Source organism: Gymnodraco acuticeps, unplaced genomic scaffold (assembly GCF_902827175.1).
Source record: "Gymnodraco acuticeps unplaced genomic scaffold, fGymAcu1.1, whole genome shotgun sequence".
In the NCBI taxonomy this organism is placed as follows: domain Eukaryota; kingdom Metazoa; phylum Chordata; class Actinopteri; order Perciformes; family Bathydraconidae; genus Gymnodraco; species Gymnodraco acuticeps.
Window position 1 is genome coordinate 9,953 of NW_022989744.1, and position 24,295 is coordinate 34,247.

General features: G+C 40.6%; 1 protein-coding gene across 1 annotated transcript; it reads right to left on the reverse strand.

Annotated features, from left to right (window-relative positions):
* Positions 1 to 1,313: 1,313 nt before the first annotated feature.
* Positions 1,314 to 22,375, reverse strand: snrnp48 (small nuclear ribonucleoprotein 48 (U11/U12)). Its single transcript, XM_034210449.1, has 9 exons — positions 22,155 to 22,375; positions 20,824 to 20,937; positions 18,855 to 18,915; positions 18,192 to 18,272; positions 17,318 to 17,491; positions 11,186 to 11,307; positions 9,574 to 9,671; positions 6,295 to 6,411; positions 1,314 to 3,314 (listed from the first exon to the last, which is right to left on the reverse strand). Exons 1-9 carry the CDS (start codon positions 22,290 to 22,292, stop codon positions 3,236 to 3,238), a joined length of 984 nt encoding a protein of 327 aa, XP_034066340.1. The 5' UTR covers positions 22,293 to 22,375; the 3' UTR covers positions 1,314 to 3,235.
* Positions 22,376 to 24,295: the final 1,920 nt, after the last annotated feature.

A 24,295-nucleotide genomic window follows, 5' to 3' on the forward strand; every position in this document is an offset into this window, starting at 1 on the left:
TTGGAGCAGCATTGTTTGCAGTGAGCCCACAGCAAACATGTCAAACCTTGCCAAGTATATCTGTCTATTTTCTAGTCGGAATACGTCGTTACACTTGATATGAAACCTAATAAGTTAAGTCTTGTTACTAAGGCATCGTTTGAAGTCAAAGTCTCTTAAAAACATCTTATTTTAGAGCAGGGGTGTCAAACCCAAGGCCCGGGGGCCAAATCCGGCCCGCGACCTAATTTTATGTGGCCCGCAAAGAATATAATATACAATACATCCGCAACACTGACTCTCTCTCCATTTTCAAATCACGCCTCAAAACATATCTCTTCACACTCGCATATCCACCCTGATCATGATCCTTCACACATCCTCTGTTTTATTGATTTGATTTGTTGCATTGTCTTGTTTATGTTTCTTATGCGGGTGTTAGGTATTGTGTATCTTGTTTTTTATGTGTTGTACGGCGACCTTGAGAGCCTTGAAAGGCGCCTATATAAAATAAATGAATTATTATTATTATTATCAATACAATTGGTGTAATTGTTGAATATTTACTTTCAATGATTTGCCCTAGACTTCTTCTTTCAGACGTATTTAGGAGGATATTACCAGATCTGATAATAACCCAATGCGGGGCCAACAATGTAATATAATACATTATTTAATATGCATTATATATTTACATATTCATATTTATGTAAATTACACCGGCCCTTTGAGTGCAACCATAACGCTGATGTGGCCCGCGATGAAACTGAGTTTGCCCCCCCTGTTTTAGAGGAACACCTCCACTGACATCAGGAAACAGAATCTGAGCATTTCTGGCTTTTGTTGCTACAAATTCCTGATTCTGGTCAAATATAGTTCAACATAAGTTTCCCCAGCGAAACACAAGATCTCTGTTATCTAATTATTCCATCTTTACTTCAAGAACTCTCACCACGCCATTTGGTACGTGTTCTATTGGAAATAGTTCTATAGGAAATTAAAAACATTGTTCGTAGACAGAGGGTATAATCTGAGAGGAAATCTACATTTGAAACTCGAGGTCAGAACAACTCTGAGAAGTATGAGTTGCAGGAGTTCAAACAAAGCATCATTCAGTTTAAAAGGATGCACAGAAACACTTTTTGGGAAAACTATGAGAATGAAGAAGATGATTGAAGATGAGAAATGATTGTATATGTTTGTATAAATGTATGTAGGAATAACTTGCATAATGATTTAAAGGACAATCATTGATCAAGTAAGGGGTGGGAATTAATAAGCATTTGCTTCCTCCCTTTCGGACACATATGATTTATTACAAATATGACCATGAATGTGGATAAATACTTTATTATAACAATACGGTATTCTGTTTTTCACATTTGTTATTTTTTAATCTGTTCGAAATAAAGACTGAAAATGAAAATATTGGCGTTATTAAAAGACTATAAGCCGAGTACTTCTTCCACCTCTCATCCAGTAACTCCATATATACCGTTCTGAAATGGGTCTGAGGGACAACTAGTGCTTCCACTTTTGGTCATTTAAGTATAACTTGATGCCAAGACTTGTATACTGCAACATATCATTCTCAATGCAGTACTCTTACTTAGTATTAGTACATCGATTCCTTTGCCTTTTCTCACTGGTTGCAATTTCTACACATCAGAAACCCATTTAGAATCATGATAATGCAACCAGCTTGTTATTTGAAGACGCTTAAACACATCGATAGATAGACACACATTTAAATAGGAGCTTTTTTGAATAACTTTAAAGTGATTTTTGAAGCTTAAACGAATAACATTTGATGGTTCAAACTCCTAAAATGATAACATCTGCAGCTTTTACTGTTCATAACAAACCTGTAAACAGAATATCTTTGATGATTTCTCCCAAAAAATAAATTATAAAAATAACCATCAGTTACCGAGCTAATTTTTGAGAGGACTGCACGTGAAAACTGAAAAACAAAACTCACATACGTTCACAAACTGTACAGAAGAGAATAGCGAGGAACTTCAGCATACCATAAAGGAATCAAACATCATGTATTATTAAAACATTCATATTTTCAAAACCTCTGAAACCCAAATTTCTGATTCAAAGACTCTCCTCGGTGAAACCTTGAGTCAACGCTCGAAGCACAAACGAAGCGTGACCTTTGACCCCGGGTTAGACGTGTGTCAGCTATGACACCCAAGTCCTAAATTCCTCTCGTCTGCAGTGGTACTCTCATCCAATCAAAAGAGAGGAGGGCGGGGCCTGTTGGTGTTCATGTAATAACTCTGTGAACACTGGAATTGAGGAGCAAGTATTAAAACAAGATGGATTCTGTTTGTTAGCGGATAAAAAGCTCAAAACGTTGATGTCCCGAAAACTTTATTATTCCCAAAATCCTCGTATTGAATTTCAAAAGTTAAAGGGGCCGCATTTTCTTCTTTTTTGGGGGGTTTCTCTTCCCTGTAGTGTGGTATATACATTTCTCTGCATGTAAATCTATGTGTCCCGTCCCCCCCCCGATGACTTTGTATGCTGACCCTAAAGGTAGCATCACAAAGGGGTTCCTCGACCAAAATCAATGGGTTTCCACATTGGAACATAAGCTCTGTGGTTAACACACATTCATGATACTTAACAGCGTATATACTCAGCAGGATAACGTCCTCACATGGGCGGTACTTTGTGCTTTCAGAAGCCTAGATGCAACGGCCAGAAGTACAAAGCTAACGTTAGGCTATAAACAAACTAAAGGCGGACTCATGTCGACAAAATTAAGTTTTCTAGTGACTTTCAGTCCCTTGTTATTTGATCACACATAGAAGCTGCTGACTTTCATGAGTGGGGTATTTAATGTCGTAGAACAAAGTGAAATCTCTTCAGGTGTGTTACCCACAGACCTTATTTCCAGGGATCTGAACAAAAACACGTTCAAACAAACATTGGTTCGAGACGAGGGAACAGGAAGTAGTAAAAAGTTAATTTAGGGTGTAAGGACTTGTTTCTGCAACACTCAATTGGTCTCTTGTTTACTTCTGAAGTACAGAGCCGGCCAGCTGACCAATCAGAGCAGACTGGGCTCTGGTTTCAGACGGAGGGTGAAAAGAGCTTTTTGAACATTAAAGCATTTAAACATGTCCCAGTAGAGACGCTACATACTGATATGAACCTGGAAATGCAGAATAGGGCCTCTTTAAACCACGCGACCTGTTCGACCTGTACGCTACGTTGACCTTTGACTCCTGACCCTGCACTATCACTTCTCCTTCTCGTCTTTCTTCTTCTTTTTCTTCTTCTTTCGGTCGTGGTGGTGGCCGTCGGGGGAGCGGGAATCCCTTTGGGAACGAGACATGAAAAAGATTAAGAGAAGCTGTTTTCACTTCAGAAAGAAAAGCCGCGTTTACAGATCAATGACTGTTGCCGTATGTGTTTTTAAATATCTGCTCTCAGGGAAATACAAAGAAATCGTTTAATCATCTATGTCAGTGGTTCTCAACCTGGGGGGGCGCCAAATATCGTAGGGGGGGCGCCAGGCCTCAGATGATTTGAGGCCAAATATCATATTTAGCCTTGATTTTTTGTGGTTTTTTTTACATATAATTTTAAAGCAATACATGATTGTCACTAAAAGCCTTGTCTCTACATTACAATCAAATATTAAAAATAATTGATTAATTAATTTGAATAACAATTCAAGTTAGTAGCTAAAGGCATAAAAAGACCGAAATGTATAATTCTTTCTTTAATAGAAATGTTTCTTCTGCCCGTAAAGTGTCCAAACCGGGCTTTTCTGGATAAGCCCATTTTAAAACATAGTCATTGTCCATGCCGGTTTCAGTTGGATTATTTGTCACAGTTGCTCCGATCAGATCGGTCTCCTCCATTTTGTAGATTATTTACGACTTTTGAATCCACATAAACACATCGGCAAAATCCGGCTTACTTTGAGCATGTGTTTTAAACAGTTTAATCCCTTTGTGTTTCCACTTGCGCCGTCCTTTCATTTCTTCATACAGCGGGAATCCAAATGAATTAATCCTAAGTCCAATAACCATCAAAGTCACTCCAATAGTGCTCCTTAATTATGCTTTCATCCTCCTTTAACAAAATACTTCACATTCATCTAGTTTGTGTGTGTGTGGGGGGGGGGGGCGCAACTTACAACAGGAGTCATTTGGGGGGGCTCTTGGGAAAAAAGGTTGGGAACCACTGCTCTATGTCACACAGGGTATTAGAGACGATTTATGGATCGAGGAAAGGGGGGGTAATATTATCGGGGCAAATGTGCGAGAAATAGTGAATGTTTGGTACCACTTTACAATAAGACTACCCAAAGGATTGATAAAGGGTTTATAATTAGGTTATTAATTAGGTTGTAAACACTTTATTAATCATTAAGAACCATTTATAAACCAGTTCTAACATAGTTTGCATACATCAACACAGGCTCACTATTTGGCAAGATGACTAAGCCTTATATTGGCTACTCAGCGAGAATCAACTCAAGTGAACAACAGATACCAAGGCCGTTTCTCAACCTCGAGGAAACTGGCTTCCAAGCCAATATTTCAAGGATGCTACGTCATCGAGTGCCGCCGAAGGACTGTTCCAATCTCCAGCATACTTGGAATTCCACGAGGCCGCGTCCTTGGTTTGGGGGAAATTTCGAGGCTGCACATGGGTAGACTTCGCGTCCTTAAAATCCCCACAATGCTTTGCGCACGGACCAATTTCAAAAACCCTTGCGGAGAATGGCTGAACCGACACAGCACACATTTAAATGCAAGTATGTAGTGGCGTAGAACATGTGTTGGTAAATATGTTACTTTGTTATCACCAAAAATGTGTTCCGTGAAAGTAAAGCAAGTTCATAATTAGATAGACATCGTGAGGTATTTATTTTCGGTACAGTTTATGTTGAAAACGTTAGAGAGAGTGGCACACTTGTTAGCCTGTTCCATTCTTCTTCTTTTTCCGAAGACGTGGCTTGAAAGCATACTGGCTTCGTTTCTGAAGGAAGTGACTTGGAAGTACACGACTACCAAGCCAGCATCCTCGCAATTGAGAAACGGCCCAAGGATGCTGGCTGATGAAGGAGACGAAGGTAGGTAGCCAATATAAGGATTAGCAGTACAGATAAATGTGGGCTCACTATTTGGCAAGCCACCGGTCACAGTCGCCCTGTTTATCTCATGCCTTATAAAAGCTTATTAAGGATTTATAAAGTGTTCACAACCTAACTAATAAATTAATTACAAACTATTCGTAAACCCTTTATAAGGGTAGTCTTATTGTCAGGTGGTACCCAATGTTTTTCTGATTATGGTGATCAAGCCTTGTAGAGTAAAGCGATATGGTTCCTTTACAGAAACCTCCCCCCAGGCCTCTTTAATAAATGTGTGGCTAAATAATGTTGATTAATTTCCTGTAATCATTCAACTGTTGTTAAACTCGATAGGGACCTTTGATAGGGATTGATTTAAAAAACATTTGTATTGAAGACACATAGAAAATACATTTTGTACATTGAAAGGAACCTCAGTTACAGCTGAGGCCCCGTTCACACGGAGACGACATCAGTTGAATCCGCTAACGTTCTCTATCGTATTGGCGGTTCGTCCACACGCGGCTTCGGGATACACTTTGATAACGGCTCCCAAAGTGGGTAAGTCTGGAGACGAAACGCTTGCGGCTCCGTGTGTACGCCCTATACGATCATTTCCTGAACCAATGACGCCATAGCCCCGCCTCTCCCCACCTCTCCTGCTCACCCGCGTCTTTGCTCATGTGCTTCGCCAACAACAACAACAACAATGGCGGATCAGAGGGTTGCGTTCGTGACGCTACTGACCATGATACAGATTTTAGTGCAAAATCTACAGCTCCTCGACCACAACCATCAGCAACAATAATAATATCATAACATATAATAATAATAATAATAATAATAATAATAATCGCCATCGGTCTTCTTCGCTATATGGTAATAATATGGTGTATTTTGTGGCGGAAGTACAGCGCCACTTACAGGCCCGGCATATGCACTACAGCGTCTCCAGCGGGTCGAGCGTTCTCGTTTGGACGGAAGACTTTTTTGAAATCGACTAAGGTTTGTTTTCGTCTCTGTGTGGACGGGGCCTTAGTCTCTACTATTGTACATCAATGTGATTTTCATACATTACTATCGGCGCTCTAATTCTTTTTTGAAATACCTGCAATGGCCCTGATACGTTGCCATACTTTTGTCAAACATGCAGCATTAAATCAAAAGGAACTAAACCTTGAAAAACTGAAGTTATATTGATCCTTCCTCACCTCTCCCTCTTCTTCCTCTTCTTCTTGCTCTCTCTGTCGTGGCTTCGCTCTCGGCTGCGATGGCGTCTGCTGAGCCGAGACTCCGATGAAGCCGAACGTTTTTCATCCGGCCGACGCCTGGCAGACAAAGAGGGAAAAGGAATATTTATAGATTTTTTACATGTATCACATTACACAAACGCAACCGAACATTCCCCAACATTAGACATATGGCAGATTACAAAATAGTGTTTAGATACTAGAAATCAGTTTGAAGTGCAGACCAAGAATATCATTACAATTCAGAACGCTGCTGCTCGAGTCCTCACTAACACTAAGAAAGTGGATCACATCACTCCTGTTCTGAAGTCTTTACACTGGCTTCCTGTGTGTCACAGAATAGATTTCTAAATACTGCTGCTGGTTTATAAAGCACTGAATGGTTTAGGCCCAAAATACATTTCTGACCTCCTGCTAAATTATGAACCATCCAGATCTCTCAGGTCTTCAGGGACTGGTCAGCTTTCTGTCCCCAGAGTCAGAACTAAACATGGTAAAGCAGCGTTCAGTTATTATGCTCCAAATATCTGGAACAAACTCCCAGAAACCTGCAGGTCCGCTGCAACTCTGACTACTTTTAAATCCAGGCTGAAGACTTTTCTTTTTGTCGCTGCTTTTAATTGAACTATTCATATCTTAGACTGCACTGTAACTTTTATCCATGTACTTTTTTCTTTTAATGTTAATTGACAGCACTGTAACTTGTATCCATGTATTTTTTCTTTTAATGTTTATTTTATTAGCTTTTCTTTTTAATGACTGCCATTTTCTTAATCTCTTTCATTTTTTGTAAAGCACTTTGAATTGCCTTGTGTTGAAAAGTGCTATATAAATAAACTTGCCTTGCCTTGCCTTGCCTTGCCTTACATTTGCAAATTAACACATTTAACTAAAATACAATAAAAGCACATCCACAAACAGTTACCATTCTCCAAATAGATTAACCATATCAATGGGCAGCATGTTATCCCCGCTTATAACACGACCTCGTAGTAAACAAACTACCCACTTGACTATTATTTTGTTGACTTGAAAATTATCGTTTTCCTTTCGCTGAGATAAATAACTCCGTTCTTTGGCGCATCGACAATAACTTCATTTAAAATGAACGTCAGCTCTGATTTATGTTTTCTGTGACTGTCCAAGTCTGTTCAGTTTCTTTTCGATTAAACAGTCCTTAAACACTACAGAGCCCATATTATGTTCCTCTTAGTGTTTACTTCCTGTCTGTCTTCTTCTAATGTTCCCTTAAGTGTTTACTTCCTGTCTGTCTTCTTCTACTACTACTGTTCCCTTAAGTGTTTACTTCCTGTCTGTCTTCTTCTACTACTGTTCCCTTAAGTGTTTCCTATGCCTGTCCTGTCTTCTTCTACTACTGGTCCCTTAAGTATGTTACTGTACTACCATGTCCTGTCTTCTTTCATACTGTTCTCCCTTTAAGTTGTCTGTACTTCCTGTCCTGTCTTCTTCTACTGTTCCCTTAAGTGTTTACTTCCCTGTCTGTCTTCTAATGTTATCCCTTACGTGTTAACTTCATGTCTGTCTTCTTCCTACTACTGTTCTCCTTAAGTTTTTACTTCCTGTCTTGTCTTCTAATGTTCACCTTAAGTGTTTTACTTCCTGTCTGTCTTCTTCTACTACTGTTCCCTTAAGTTGTTTACTTCCTGTCTGTCTTCTACTACTGTTCCCTTAAGATTGTTACTTCCTGTCTGTCTTCTACTACTGGTCCCTTAAAGTGTTGGTACGTTTCCCTGTCTGTCTTCTACTACTGTTCCCATTAAGTGTTTACTTCCTGTCTGTCTTCTACTACTGTTCCCTTAAGTGTTTACTTCCTGTCTGTCTTCTTCTAATGTTCCCATACAGTGTTTATACTTCCTGTCTGTCTTCTACTACTGTCCCTTAAGTGTTTACTTCCTGTCTGTCTTCTTCTACTGTTCCCTTAAGTGTTTACTTCCTGTCTGTCTTCTAATGTTCCCTTAAGTGTTTACTTCCTGTCTGTCTTCTTCTACTACTGTTCCCTTAAGTGTTTACTTCCTGTCTGTCTTCTACTACTGTTCCCTTAAGTGTTTACTTCCTGTCTGTCTTCTACTACTGTTCCCTTAAGTGTTTACTTCCTGTCTGTCTTCTACTACTGTTCCCTTAAGTGTTTACTTCCTGTCTGTCTTCTTCTAATGTTCCCATACGTGTTTACTTCCTGTCTGTCTTCTACTACTGTTCCCTTAAGTGTTTACTTCCTGTCTGTCTTCTACTACTGTTCCCTTAAGTGTTTACTTCCTGTCTGTCTTCTTCTACTGTTCCCTTAAGTGTTTACTTCCTGTCTGTCTTCTAATGGTCCCTTAAGTGTTTACTTCCTGTCTGTCTGTCTTCTACTGTTCCCTTAAGTGTTTACTTCCTGTCTGTCTTCTACTACTGTTCCCTTAAGTGTTTACTTCCTGTCTGTCTTCTTCTACTGTTCCCTTAAGTGTTTACTTCCTGTCTGTCTTCTAATGGTCCCTTAAGTGTTTACTTCCTGTCTGTCTTCTTCTACTGTTCCCTTAAGTGTTTACTTCCTGTCTGTCTTCTACTGTTCCCTTAAGTGTTTACTTCCTGTCTGTCTTCTTCTACTGTTCCCTTAAGTGTTTATTTTCTGTCTGTCTTCTTCTACTACTGTTCCCTTAAGTGTTTACTTCCTGTCTGTCTTCTAATGTTCCCTTAAGTGTTTACTTCCTGTCTGTCTTCTTCTACTGTTCCCTTAAGTGTTTACTTCCTGTCTGTCTTCTTCTACTGTTCCCTTAAGTGTTTACTTCCCGTCTGTCTTCTTCTGCAGATTAATCTGACGTCCAACGCTCTGTCTTTAACCTCTTTCCTTCTCTCCATCGATCCTCATCAGCAACAGTCATTATTTTGCTTAGCAGCGGTGTGTTATCGAGTAACACGGCTCAGTTGAATACTCGAATCTGATTGGTCAATTCGGACACTTCAGAGGTTATTAATACTCGATAACAAACCGCTGCTAACTGACTGTCCAAGTCTGTTCACAGTTTCCACCAACAAGTCCTTGAACACTGCAGAACTGCTCTGAAGTGTTTAATAATAATAATGCATTAAAGCGCTTTCCCTGGTGCTCAAAGCGCCTTACAAGCCAGTAAAGAAGAAGAGGACTCCACATTAGCCGTGTGATAATATCCGTTAGCTCTTCGGCTTCTCGGATAGATATTCTATTTTATCTAACATCGTAACAGGAGAGAGTTCTTGTTGTACCTGTGGGAGGCGGGTTCAGATCTGGCCGACTCGCCTTCCTCTTCTCTCCACTGTCTGGTGAGCTCCTGTGAGTGGACGCTGATCACCTCTCTGATCACCTGCGGGGGAAACACAGCCGTTATCAATACGTTTCTAACTCTTCATGTAGAGCAGGGGTCGGCAACCCGCGGCTCTGGCTCCCTTGAGCTTAGACAAAAATAAGTATTAGTAGGACTATTTATATTTTGTGGCACAGTTGAAAATGTTCCGTATCTTGTATTTTGAGGTGATACTGTGACACATAAATACACAACTAAACGGTTTAATTAGGTCAACTAAGATATGCGTCACATCCTGCAACGGATAACCTGACCCCCGACTCGATGAGCGAACTATGGATACATCAAAGAAAAGAAAGTATCGGAGGAACACAGAGGGTTTAATTCTGCATGGAAGAGGAAGACAGCTGACGATCTGCAGTCATAATTCAATCACCTAACTCTTTTTAAGGTGCAGCTATACGTTTTATTTATTTCAAAGCGGACCCATTTTAATTATATTCATTTTCTTCAAACGTTTAGAGGACTCTCCAAGTGCTGTGAGGATTGATTTTAAAGTAGGCCTGTGTGTATTTCTTTGTATTCTCCTTCTTTGTTTATTATTAGAGGTAAACAGGTTTCTTTAATGTAATAAATAATAAATGCAAACGAACTGTAGATTTGTCTATGATACATGGTTTAGTTAAATACTCGATTCTGATTGGTCAATTCAGAACACGTGACACGTTGTTAATCCAGTAGTGTTAGGGAAATAATTGTCCTAGACTCCTAGATATGACGTACAGGACCAACCCTGACGTCTGTTTATCTCCTTTAAGGACATAGGCTGCTTCAGCCATAATGTTATTGATCCCATTCTGTGACCGGGCAACACTAGGTCACAGATGGTCTGTTGTTGTGGGTGCACTGGGACACTTCCTTCTCTGTTGCTTATGGACTCCAAGGTATGACATCTTCGAGGCCATAAGTGACGGACGCAAGTGACTCAGTGTGCCCAACTGTTTAAGCTATCTTATCAAAACATGTTGATGACTCTGTGAAACCAGTTAAATGGGCTAACGAGAGAGAGGCGCTCCAGAATTGACGTGGCAACCCACCCGTGCAGTCAGACCGTGACTGCTGTGACTTGTGATGTGAACTCTCCGGCCGAAACTCCAAATCAACCTCCAGTGTTTGACATCAAAGCTCCTGCTCTACCATATCTCCTTCCTGAGTCGGTGACTCCCACTGCATTGCTACACAGAAGTTTCCCTTACAAGTAGTACAGACCGCTGTCAAGAACTTATTGACCGTTGTTAAGGACGCTCACATCTGCAGAAAGAAGTGGCATGGCAGGTGTTACATCTTCTTACTCGACAAAACACTTTACGCTCTCAACTTCCTCAGAAGGTCTGGCCATGTGTTGCTTTCAAGCTGTAGAATTACTGTGAACAAAAGGTGGATTTGAATCAATTTTAGCCAAAAACAACGCCTTTCAGACATCAGAGACACACAAGTACCGGCCCACAGGCACCTGGAAATGTGAGACGACAGACAGGAGGGATTATGGGTAAACTTTGTGGCGGTGCTCGTACCTCGGTGTAGGACTTCTTGGTGATGTGGACGTTCTTGGCTCGGTAAGACTGACGCCGCCTCTTGTAGTCTCTCATCTCTGCCATCAGCTCCAGGTGAGTCTTTGGTTCATTCTGATCGTCATCTAAACACAGACGCATGTTTTACTGGAAGAGCCCGCTCAGAGGACAACCCCCTCTGTTTCAGCCCTGTTTCCAAAGCGCTGATTCTCTGTCTGTGACTTCAGATGGAAACAAGGAGCCCCTCCCCACGCCCCTCTGAGAGACATTTGGTTACAAAGAACTCAATGGAGCTCTAGGAGGAGATTCAGGTGATAAGGGGGGGGGGGGGGGGGGGGGGGGTTACCTTGGTTGCTGATTGGCTAATGGTTACACAAGACAACAAATCGTTATGACATCATAAAGTAACAAACATCTGATCAGCTCATTTTCAGACAGGTTTTTATAGAAATGGATCAAAAAGAGAGAAAATCTTTGTTCCTGAAACTTTCAGAGTCTCTTTCCACAGAGGGGACACATGTTGATGTAGAAGAGACATGAAGAAGAGGGGACACATGTTGATGTAGAAGAGACATGAAGAAGAGGGGACACATGTTGATGAAGAAGAGACATGAAGAAGAGGGGACACATGTTGATGAAGAAGAGGACATGAAGAAGAGGGGACACATGTTGATGTAGAAGAGACATGAAGAAGAGGGGACACATGTTGATGAAGAAGAGACATGAAGAAGAGGGGACACATGTTGATGTAGAAGAGACATGAAGAAGAGGGGACACATGTTGATGTAGAAGAGACATGAAGAAGAGGGGACACATGTTGATGTAGAAGAGACATGAAGAAGAGGGGACACATGTTGATGTAGAAGAGACATGAAGAAGAGGGGACACATGTTGATGTAGAAGAGACATGAAGAAGAGGGGACACATGGTGATGTAGAAGAGACATGAAGAAGAGGGGACACATGTTGATGTAGAAGAGACATGAAGAAGAGGGGACACATGTTGATGTAGGATTGACATGAAGAAGAGGGGACACATGTTGATGTAGAAGAGACATGAAGAAGAAGGGACACATGTTGATGTAGAAGAGACATGAAGAAGAGGGGACACATGTTGATGTAGAAGAGACATGAAGAAGAGGGGACACATGTTGATGTAGAAGAGAGACATGAAGAAGAGGGGACACATGTTGATGTAGAAGAGACATGAAGAAGAGGGGACACATGTTGATGTAGAAGAGACATGAAGAAGAGGGGACACATGTTGATGTAGAAGAGACATGAAGAAGAGGGGACACATGTTGATGTAGAAGAGACATGAAGAAGAGGGGACACATGTTGATGTAGAAGAGACACGAAGAAGAGGGGACACATGTTGATATAGAAGAGACACGAAGAAGAGGGGACACATGTTGATGTAGGAGAGACACGAAGAAGAGGGGACACATGTTGATATAGAAGAGACATGAAGAAGAGGGGACACATGTTGATGTAGAAGAGACATGAAGAAGAGGGGACACATGTTGATATAGAAGAGACATGAAGAAGAGGGGACACATGTTGATGTAGAAGAGACATGGAGAAGAGGGGACACATGTTGATGTAGAAGAGACATGGAGAAGAGGGGGACACATGTTGATGTAGAAGAGACATGAAGAAGAGGGGACACATGTTGATGTAGAAGAGACATGAAGAAGAGGGGACACATGTTGATGTAGAAGAGACATGAAGAAGAGGGGACACATGTTGATGTAGAAGAGACATGAAGAAGAGGGGACACATGTTGATGTAGAAGAGACATGAAGAAGAGGGGACACATGTTGATGTAGAAGAGACATGAAGAAGAGGGGACACATGTTGATGTAGAAGAGACATGAAGAAGAGGGGACACATGTTGATGTAGAAGAGACATGAAGAAGAGGGGACACATGTTGATGTAGAAGAGACATGAAGAAGAGGGGGACACATGTTGATGTAGAAGAGACATGAAGAAGAGGGGGACACATGTTGATGTAGAAGAGACATGAAGAAGAGGGGACACATGTTGATGTAGGAGAGACATGAAGAAGAGGGGACACATGTTGATGTAGAAGAGACGTGAAGAAGAGGGGGACACATGTTGATGTAGAAGAGACAGTGAAGAAGAGGGGACACATGTTGATGTAGAAGAGACATGGAGAAGAGGGGACACATGTTGATGTAGAAGAGACATGGAGAAGAGGGGACACATGTTGATGTAGAAGAGACATGGAGAAGAGGGGACACATGTTGATGTAGAAGAGACATGAAGAAGAGGGGACACATGTTGATGTAGAAGAGACATGAAGAAGAGGGGACACATGTTGATGTAGAAGAGACATGAAGAAGAGGGGACACATGTTGATGTAGAAGAGACACGAAGAAGAGGGGACACATGTTGATGTAGAAGAGACACGAAGAAGAGGGGACACATGTTGATGTAGAAGAGACACGAAGAAGAGGGGACACATGTTGATGTAGAAGAGACACGAAGAAGAGGGACACATGTTGATGTAGAAGAGACACGAAGAAGAGGGGACACATGTTGATGTAGAAGACACATGAAGAAGAGGGGACACATGTTGATGTAGAAGAGACATGAAGAAGAGGGGACACATGTTGATGTAGAAGAGACATGAAGAAGAGGGGACACATGTTGATGTAGAAGAGACATGAAGAAGAGGGGGACACATGTTGATGTAGAAGAGACATGAAGAAGAGGGGACACATGTTGATGTAGAAGAGACATGAAGAAGAGGGGACACATGTTGATGTAGAAGAGACATGAAGAAGAGGGGACACATGTTGATGTAGAAGAGACATGAAGAAGAGGGGACACATGTTGATGTAGAAGAGACATGAAGAAGAGGGGACACATGGTGATGTAGAAGAGACATGAAGAAGAGGGGGACACATGTTGATGAAGAAGAGACATGAAGAAGAGGGGACACATGTTGATGTAGAAGAGACATGTAGAAGAGGGGACACATGTTGATGTAGAAGAGACATGAAGAAGAGGGGACACATGTTGATGTAGAAGAGACATGAAGAAGAGGGGACACATGTTGATGTAGAGACATGAAGAAGAGGGGACACACGTTGATGTAGAAGAGACATGAAGAAGAGGGGACACACGTTGATGTAGAAGAGACATGAAGAAGAGGGGACACATGTTGATGTAGAGAGACATGAAGAAGAGGGGACACATGTTGATGTAGAAGAGACATGAAGAAGAGGGGACACATGTTGATGTAGAAGAGTCATGAAGAAGAGGGGACACATGTTGATGTAGAAGAGACATGAAGAAGGGGGGGACACATGTTGATGTAGAAGAGACATGAAGAAGAGGGGACACATGTTTGATGTAGAAGAGACATGAAGAAGAGGGGACACATGGTGATGTAGAAAGAGACATGAAGAAGAGGGGGACACATGTTGATGTAGAAGAGACATGAAGAAGAGGGGACACGTGTTGATGTAGAAGAGACATGAAGAAGAGGGGACACATGTTGATGTAGAAGAGACATGAAGAAGAGGGGACACATGTTGATGTAGAGAGACATGAAGAAGAGGGGACACATGTTGATGTAGAAGAGACATGAAGAAGAGGGGACACATGTTGATGTAGAAGAGACATGAAGAAGAGGGGACACATGTTGATGTAGAAGAGACATGAAGAAGAGGGGACACATGTTGATGTAGAGAGACATGAAGAAGAGGGGACACATGTTGATGTAGAAGAGACATGAAGAAGAGGGGACACATGTTGATGTAGAAGAGACATGAAGAAGAGGGGACACATGTTGATGTAGAAGAGACATGGAGAAGAGGGGACACATGTTGATGTAGAAGAGACATGAAGAAGAGGGGACACATGTTGATGTAGAGAGACATGGAGAAGAGGGGACACATGGTGATGTAGAAGAGACATGAAGAAGAGGGGACACATGTTGATGTAGAAGAGACATGAAGAAGAGGGGACACATGTTGATGTAGAAGAGACATGGAGAAGAGGGGACACATGTTGATGTAGAGGACACATGAAGAAGAGGGACACATGTTGATGTAGAAGAGACATGGAGAAGAGGGGACACATGTTGATGTAGAAGAGACATGAAGAAGAGGGGACACATGTTGATGTAGAAGAGACATGAAGAAGAGGGGACACATGTTGATGTAGAAGAGACATGGAGAAGAGGGGACACATGTTGATGTAGAGGACACATGAAGAAGAGGGGACACATGTTGATGTAGAAGAGACATGGAGAAGAGGGGACACATGTTGATGTAGAAGAGACATGAAGAAGAGGGGACACATGTTGATGTAGAAGAGACATGAAGAAGAGGGGACACATGTTGATGTAGAAGAGACATGAAGAAGAGGGGACACATGGTGATGTAGAAGAGACATGAAGAAGAGGGGACACATGTTGATGAAGAAGAGACATGAAGAAGAGGGGACACATGTTGATGTAGAAGAGACATGTAGAAGAGGGGACACATGTTGATGTAGAAGAGACATGAAGAAGAGGGGACACATGTTGATGTAGAAGAGACATGAAGAAGAGGGGACACATGTTGATGTAGAGACATGAAGAAGAGGGGACACACGTTGATGTAGAAGAGACATGAAGAAGAGGGGACACATGTTGATGTAGAAGAGACATGAAGAAGAGGGGACACATGTTGATGTAGAGAGACATGAAGAAGAGGGGACACATGTTGATGTAGAAGAGACATGAAGAAGAGGGGACACATGTTGATGTAGAAGAGTCATGAAGAAGAGGGGACACATGTTGATGTAGAAGAGACATGAAGAAGAGGGGACACATGTTGATGTAGAAGAGACATGAAGAAGAGGGGACACATGTTGATGTAGAAGAGACATGAAGAAGAGGGGACACATGTTGATGTAGAAGAGACATGAAGAAGAGGGGACACATGTTGATGTAGAGAGACATGAAGAAGAGGGGACACATGTTGATGTAGAAGAGTCATGAAGAAGAGGGACACATGTTGATTAGAAGAGACAGAAGAGAGGGACACATGTTGATGTAGAAGAGTCATGAAGAAGAGGGGACACATGTTGATGTAGAAGAGACATGAAGAAGAGGGGACACATGTTGATGTAGAAGAGACATGAAGAAGAGGGGACACAGTGTTGATGTAGAAAGAGACATGAAGAAGAGGGGACACGTGTTGATGTAGAAGAGACATGAAGAAGAGGGGACACAGTGTTGATGTAGAAGAGACATGAAGAAGAGGGGGACACATGTTGATGTAGAAGAGACATGAAGAAGAGGGGACACATGTTGATTGTAGAAGAGACATGAAGAAGAGGGGACACATGTTGATGTAGAAGAGACATGAAGAAGAGGGGACACATGTTGATGTAGAAGAGACATGAAGAAGAGGGGACACATGTTGATGTAGAAGAGACATGAAGAAGAGGGGACACATGTTGATGTAGAAGGAGACATGAAGAAGAGGGGACACATGTTGATGTAGAGGAGACATGAAGAAGAGGGGACACATGTTGAATGTAGAGGAGACATACAGAGAGGGGACACATGTTATGTAGAAGAGACATGAAGAAGAGGGGACACATGTTGATGTAGAGAGACATGAAGAAGAGGGGACACATGTTGATGTAGAAGAGACCATGAAGAAGAGGGGACACATGTTGATGTAGGAGAGACATGAAGAAGAGGGGACACATGTTGATGTAGAAAGAGACATGGAGAAGAGGGGACACATGTTGATGTAGAAGAGACATGAAGAAGAGGGGACACATGTTGATGTAGAGAGACATGAAGAAGAGGGGACACATGTTGATGTAGAAGAGACATGAAGAAGAGGGGACACATGTTGATGTAGAAGAGACATGGAGAAGAGGGGACACGTGTTGATGTAGAAGAGACATGAAGAAGAGGGGACACATGTTGATGTAGAAGAGACATGAAGAAGAGGGGACACATGGTGATGTAGAAGAGACATGAAGAAGAGGGGACACATGTTGATGTAGAAGAGACATGAAGAAGAGGGGACACATGTTGATGTAGAAGAGACATGGAGAAGAGAGGACACATGTTGATGTAGAAGAGACATGGAGTCCTACCCTTCTGGAGTTTGGACACCAGGTCTACGTAGAGGTCCTCGTTGTTGGAGGCGTCTTCCTTCTGCTGGCTCAGCACCACGTGATCGTACAGAGCCAGCCTGTCGGCCACCGTGAGGTCGCACACCGCACGCTTGTGATTCTGAGGAACGTCCACAGGCTGCCCGGAGTACTGACCTGTGGGGGGGGGGGGGGGGGTACTCAGATATTATACTCAAGTAAAAGTAGAAGTACTCAGATCTTGTACTTGAGTAAAAGTAGAAGTACTCAGGTATTGTACTTGAGTAAAAGTAGAAGTACTCAGATCTTGTTCTTGAGTAAAAGTAGAAGTACCAGAGTGTAGGAATACTCTGTTACAAGTACATATTTTGTACACAAAACTAAGTACAATAATGCTTACTGACAAATCTAAATGTAAGAAGACTTTCCCCAACACAGGAAAGGAAAAGTGTGTGTGTGTGTGTGTGTGTGTGTGTGTGTGTGTGTGTGTGTGTGTGTGTGTGTGTGTGTGTGTGTGTGTGTGTGTGTGTGTGTGTGTGTGTGTGTGTGTGTGTGTGTGTGTGTGTGTGTGTGTGTGTGTGTGTGTGTGTGTGTGTGTGTGTGTGTGTGTGCAGATGAAAGGACATGTTAAAGGGGACTACGTTAAATCAGGAGCTTCCTATTGGATATGAATACTATTTGGGGATGGAGGAAGTTGTAGGTTGTAAATAATGTCTTATTTTATAAAGGTGGTTAAAGGAACCGAACAGCTGAGTAACTAGTTCTCAGATAATCCTCTGGCGACATCTTGTGGTTCGTCGAGTGTGTAACTTTATAAAGCTTCCTGGTATTATTACTCGATGTTATCTATGCTGACGGTTTTAAATAACTCTCACACCTTGCCAGAAGACTCCTTCCATCCTCATGAGCGGAGCAGCAGACCTGGCCTGCAGGATCACCTGCTGCTGGGAAGATTTGTCTGCATGGAGGACATGACATCATGAGAAGTGAGAAGTCAGTTTTTTGTGTTATATATTCAACCTCCATCTTTAAATACACATGATTTAACATCACATTGCTCCTTTACCTGAACCTCAGATACATGTGTCTTAAAAGAGCATGGTGGAGGTAAGTGGTTCATTAACGAATGGTTCAAAGGTTTGAATGTCATACACACAGCCTCAGTGAAGTTGTGCAATGAAAAAGTGGGATCAAAGGTCCCTCAAACAATGCAATATAAATATATAGAACACGTATAAAAAATTAAAAAATAGTGCAAGCTCAGGAGTTTAGCAGTCTCAAGGCCTCAGATTGCAGACGTTCAGACTTGTTTTCTTGCCTTTTTTATTCGTAAAACACTCTTATTAATAGCAATTAAAATAAAGAAAGAAATCACATAAAATCTTTCAAAATAAAATCCTAAAATATTTCAAAATAAAATCTTAAAATATTTCAAAATAAAATCCTAAAATATTTCAAAATAAAAGCATCAAATCTTCACTTTTGAGAAACTGAAATGTTTCCTAACAATAAGTAAACACACACACAGGTAAAGACTCACCCATGGTGAAGCTTCTGACCGTGGAGTTCTCATAACACACAGAAGGGTCCAACATCTCCGCCTGCAAGAGAGAACCTTTTATTGCTCTCCTTCAGATTAACAGCTGAACATATGTTTATCTTATTCTATTGACGTGTGTATCGACTCCTGCTTTCACTCGGCCGCTTACAACATTCTCTGCTACATTTAGCTTATTGTATTTGATTTATTTTGACATGTACAGGTGCATCTAAAAAAAATAGAATATCGTGGAAAAGTGAATTAATTCAATTCAAAAAGTGAAACTCATATTATATGGATTCATTACACAAAGTCTTTTTTATTGGTCTGATTTTCTGAGATACTGATTTGGGCGTTTTCTTTAGCTGTAAGCCGTAATCATCAAGATTAAAACAAATAAAGCCTTGAAATATTTCACTTTGTGTAATGATCCATAAAGTATATGAGTTTCACTTTTTGAATTGAATTAATGCAATAAATTAACTTTTCCACGGTATTCTAATTTATTGAGATCTGTATATAGTTTATACTCACTTTTACTTGCACATTGATCTCGCAACATAATCTGCTAGGGATGTAACGATATATCGAATATCGCGGTAAATAAATGTCTCAATACCGTCGTGAGACTGACAAAATCTACCGCCATTATTAATTTTGTTTTAAACCTGTATTGAACCAGATGGTCCCATTGAGATCATCAATCTCTTTTTCAAGGGAGACCTGTCCAGCATGGCAGCAAGTAGGTTACAACATGAACATACAACAACAGATAACACAAAAGGACATGGTATTTACAGGGCTACATGTACACACCTAGAGACATGGACAAGTACCAACAGTATATTTATATCTCGCCCTGTCAATAAGCCTCACCTTCAAACTGTATTGTTTTTGAAGTGGTGGAGAGACAATGCACAGTTTGACCCACTGCTGTCACCCATGGCCAAAGCATACCTCTCTGTCCCAGCAACATCAGTACCAAGCAAGAGAGTTGTTTCCACAGCAGGGGATTTTGTAAACGCCCAAACATCCCAGCTTCTACCTGGAAATGTGGACATGCTCATATTCCTAAAAGATCACCTTGATGTGTGAGTGAGTGAGTTAGAGTTGAGTTACTTGAAAAACTAAAGTAAAACTTGATTTATTCTATTGCAGGGTCTGATTACTATATTGTTGACACTTTAAAATAATACTATCTACTAAAATGCTGTACAAATCAGATTTATTATTTAATAAAGAAAAAAAAAATCACTTTTTTTTTCTTTATTTTTCAATATCGCGATAAATATCGTACCGTCTCGACCATTTTTTGTATCGTTACATCCCTATAATCTGCACTATAGTATTCTACTCTATTCCACTCAGCTTCTTCTTGCACAACTTTTACTGTTTTTGTGTTTTATTGTTTTATGTATTTTTATTGAAGATTGTATTGCTATATATGACAATAAAGCCTTTGAATCTTGAATTATGTTCTCTGGGAAATTGCTGTGTGTGTGTGGCAGATAAAGAATATGATTGATGATACTACAGGTACTCAGGCAACATAACTATCTAGAGCCAAGCTCGTCACACACACACACACACACACACACACACACACACACACACACACACACACACACACACACACACACACACACACACACACACACACACACACACACACACACACACACACACACACACACAACACACACACACACACACACACACACACACACACACACACACACACACACACACACACACACACACACACACACACACACACACACACACACACACACACACATCACACACACACACACACACACACACACACACACACACACACACACACACACACACACACACACACACACACACACACACACACACACACACACACACACACACACACACACACACACACACACACACACACACACACACACACACACACACACACACACACACACGTTACCTCTTCCTCTGCGGAGTAGCCCATCTTCCGGAGGCTGCAGGAGGCTTTGTGTTTCTCCAGGCTCCTCGCTGGGACTCTGTGGTGGGAGTCGTACGGGCACTGCTCCATCAGCTCCTGAGAGGACACCAACATAATGAAACTAATTCAACTTAAATTGACTTTCAGAAGACACACTTACACACCCCTTGCTCTGTGTTTCAGACGTTTCACCAGAGGTGGGGAAAGTACTCAGATCTTGTACTTGAGGGGGGGGGGGGGGGTACTCAGATATTATACTCAAGTAAAAGTACTCAGATCTTGTACTTGAGTAAGAGTAAAAGTACTCAGATCTTGTACTTGAGTAAAAGTAAAAGTACTCAGATCTTGTACTTGAGTAAAAGTAGAAATACTCAGATCTTGTTCTTGAGTCAAAGTAGAAGTACTCAGATCCTGTACTTGAGTAAAAGTAGAAGTACTCAGATCTTGTTCTTGAGTCAAAGTAGAAGTACTCAGATCTTGTACTTGAGTCAAAGTAGAAGTACTCAGATCTTGTACTTGAGTAAAAGTAGAAGTACTCAGATCCTGTACTTGAGTCAAAGTAGAAGTACTCAGATCTTGTACTCGAGTAAAAGTAGAAGTACTCAGATCCTGTACTTGAGTCAAAGTAGAAGTACTCAGATCGTGTACTTGAGTAAAAGTAGAAGTACTCAGATCTTGTACTTGAGTCAAAGTAGAAGTACTCAGATCTTGTTCTTGAGTCAAAGTAGAAGTACTCAGATCTTGTTCTTGAGTCAAAGTAGAAGTACTCAGATCTTGTACTTGAGTAGAAGTAGAAGTACCAGAGTGTAGGAATACTCTGTTACAGTAAAAGTCCTACATTCAAAATGTTCCTCAAGTGAAAGTAGAAAAGTATTCTCATCAAATATAGTGAGAGTAGCGACAGTAAAAGTAGTCGTTGTGCAGATTGGTCCATTTCAGAATAATATATATGATATGTTTTATAATGATTGATCATGAAAGTGTTCTCAAAGCTGGTGAAGGTGCAGCTAGTCTGAAGTACTTTGTATACTGCAGGGTAGCTGGTGGATTTACTCCAGGTGGAACTAAAGTCTGATTTAACACTTGATTATATTTCACATCATTCATCCACATCTGTGAAGTAACTAAAGGGATTAAATACATGTAGTGGAGTAAAAGTACACCATGTACCTCTGAACTGTAGAGGAGTAGAAGTAGAAAGTAGCATAACATGGAAATACAAGTGACTCAAAATGGTACTTAAGTACAGTTCTTGGGTACATGTACTTAGTTACTTCCCGTATCTTCATTACACTAGCTATAGCATATTGTACCTGTTTGTAGTCCAGCGACCATCCCAGCCTCTCTAATATATGGTTCAGTTTGTCTTTACAGTTCTCTGTGAACTCCGTCAGCTCCCGCAGCCGCTCCTGTCGCTCCTCCATAGTTGTGGTTTCTACAGACTCCGACATGTTGAGGTTTTTAGTCCAAATAGATGAGAATTAGCCCCAAAATCATCGGTGTTTTGTTTTTGCCTCACTCGCGGCAGCCATGTTCTGCGTGACAATATGACGAGTTCCGGGCGGGGCGTTGGAGGGAAGAGAGAAGCGATGCATGCTGGTACATGAAGTCCTTTTCTTGTTAGTTCACGTTTCAAAGGTTCAAAGGTTTTAATGTCACATTCGCAGCTGCAGTGACCATAGATTTAAAAAAAAGAGTGCAAGCTCAGGAGATAGCATTATTATGACCTTTGGGATATATATAATTATATATTTACTATATTTTTATAAATTATATAATGATAATATGTTGTATTATATTTTTTATACCACTATTTATGTTATTACCAATCGGGTTTACACAAATGAAGAATTAGCTTTTTATGTAAATGTTGCATACAGAGACACAGAAGGAAGAATACGCTTTTTCTTTTAAGAAAGGATCAAATCATTTAACTTTTATAAACTATTTGTCAAGACAAACAAATGTGACAAAAAATATGACAAATACTATATTAAAATTGTTTTTTCTATATATATATATATATATATTAAAATATATAAATTCAATGTATTATATTATTATATTATATTGTGTTATATGTTATTATTTTTTATTATGATTTTATATATTATATCACATTATGTTTCATCTCATATTTTCATTTCAACAATAAAACGGTCATACATTTTTTTTGGCTTTTTGACAATTAGGGTTAGGTCAATTGACATGCTCAGAGCAGCAGACTTCAGATAATGGTTAATGGTCCAGCCTTCAACATGTCTATGTGCCATTAGTGAGTTTTCCTCAAAAGCTGTTGCCATGGCAACGCATCCCTCGCCTTAAAACACGATATTGCTATAACTCCTATGAAAATTGTGCTCAAACTTCACATGTGTGCTAACAGTCCAGCCGTGAAGACATCTATTTCACAGTATTGAGATTTCTTCAAATGCCGTTGCCTTGGCAACACAATGCTCAATATGAAACACGGTTTTCTCACAACTTCAGTTCAAATGCTCGAAATGGCCCAAAACTTCACAGGTTTGGTAACGATGCAGCCATCAACACGTCTAAGTGTATTATGGGGTGTCATCACATGTCGTTGCCATGGCGACAGATCATTCCCACCAAGTTAGTTCAAAAGTTTGCAGTTCAAATATTCTGCTGCTTTTCCAGGCCTTTTTACTTTCTTTTCTTCTCTCATCACACATTCAAGCCCCCAGTGTTCATGTATCATTTCAATCTAAATTCTTCACTTTCTTCTTACACATTACATTTCAGCATAGCAATTCAGCGTCAGCTTTTCAGCATAAAGCATTCCCACTAGCAATTTCTTCAGGAATTGCATTCTCTAGTCTCTTTTACTGTCCTCTTTTTCTAAGTGCATATCAGCGTTTAGACATGATGCGCTGATGCTTTGTTGTCACTCTTCAGTGGGCGGGGCCGTCCTTTTGGGCAGGATGTGACGTAGTGCTGCTTGCCCTGAACATGCTCCAAAACTACTTTTTGATTAAAATAAAACAGGAACATGTATGTGTAAACGCAGATGATGGATTGCCCCTGTGTATTCAAATGTAAACAGAAAGCAATCATCAATATAGAGTTGTGGATTCAAAATGTCAGTAGAGGAAAATCATAATATGTGCTGGTCACTAAAATGAAATATAAGGTCATTGCCAGGGGTTATCACCACAAACCAAGTCCATGGATCGAATAATCCTATTTAAATATATTGGTTGGTTGATGTACAGGAGAAATTATATTATATATATACAGTATATATATATATATATAATATTGACATTAAATGTGCTTTATTTTGTAAGGGTTTTCGTTTGTTTTGAATGGTAAGCTTTCAAAAACACATTACACATATACCGGGCTTTGATGAGGATGGATTATGATTACATGGTTTATTAAGCAGCAGTTAAAAGTACTACAAAAAAAACTGGACAGAATACAATGCAGAACA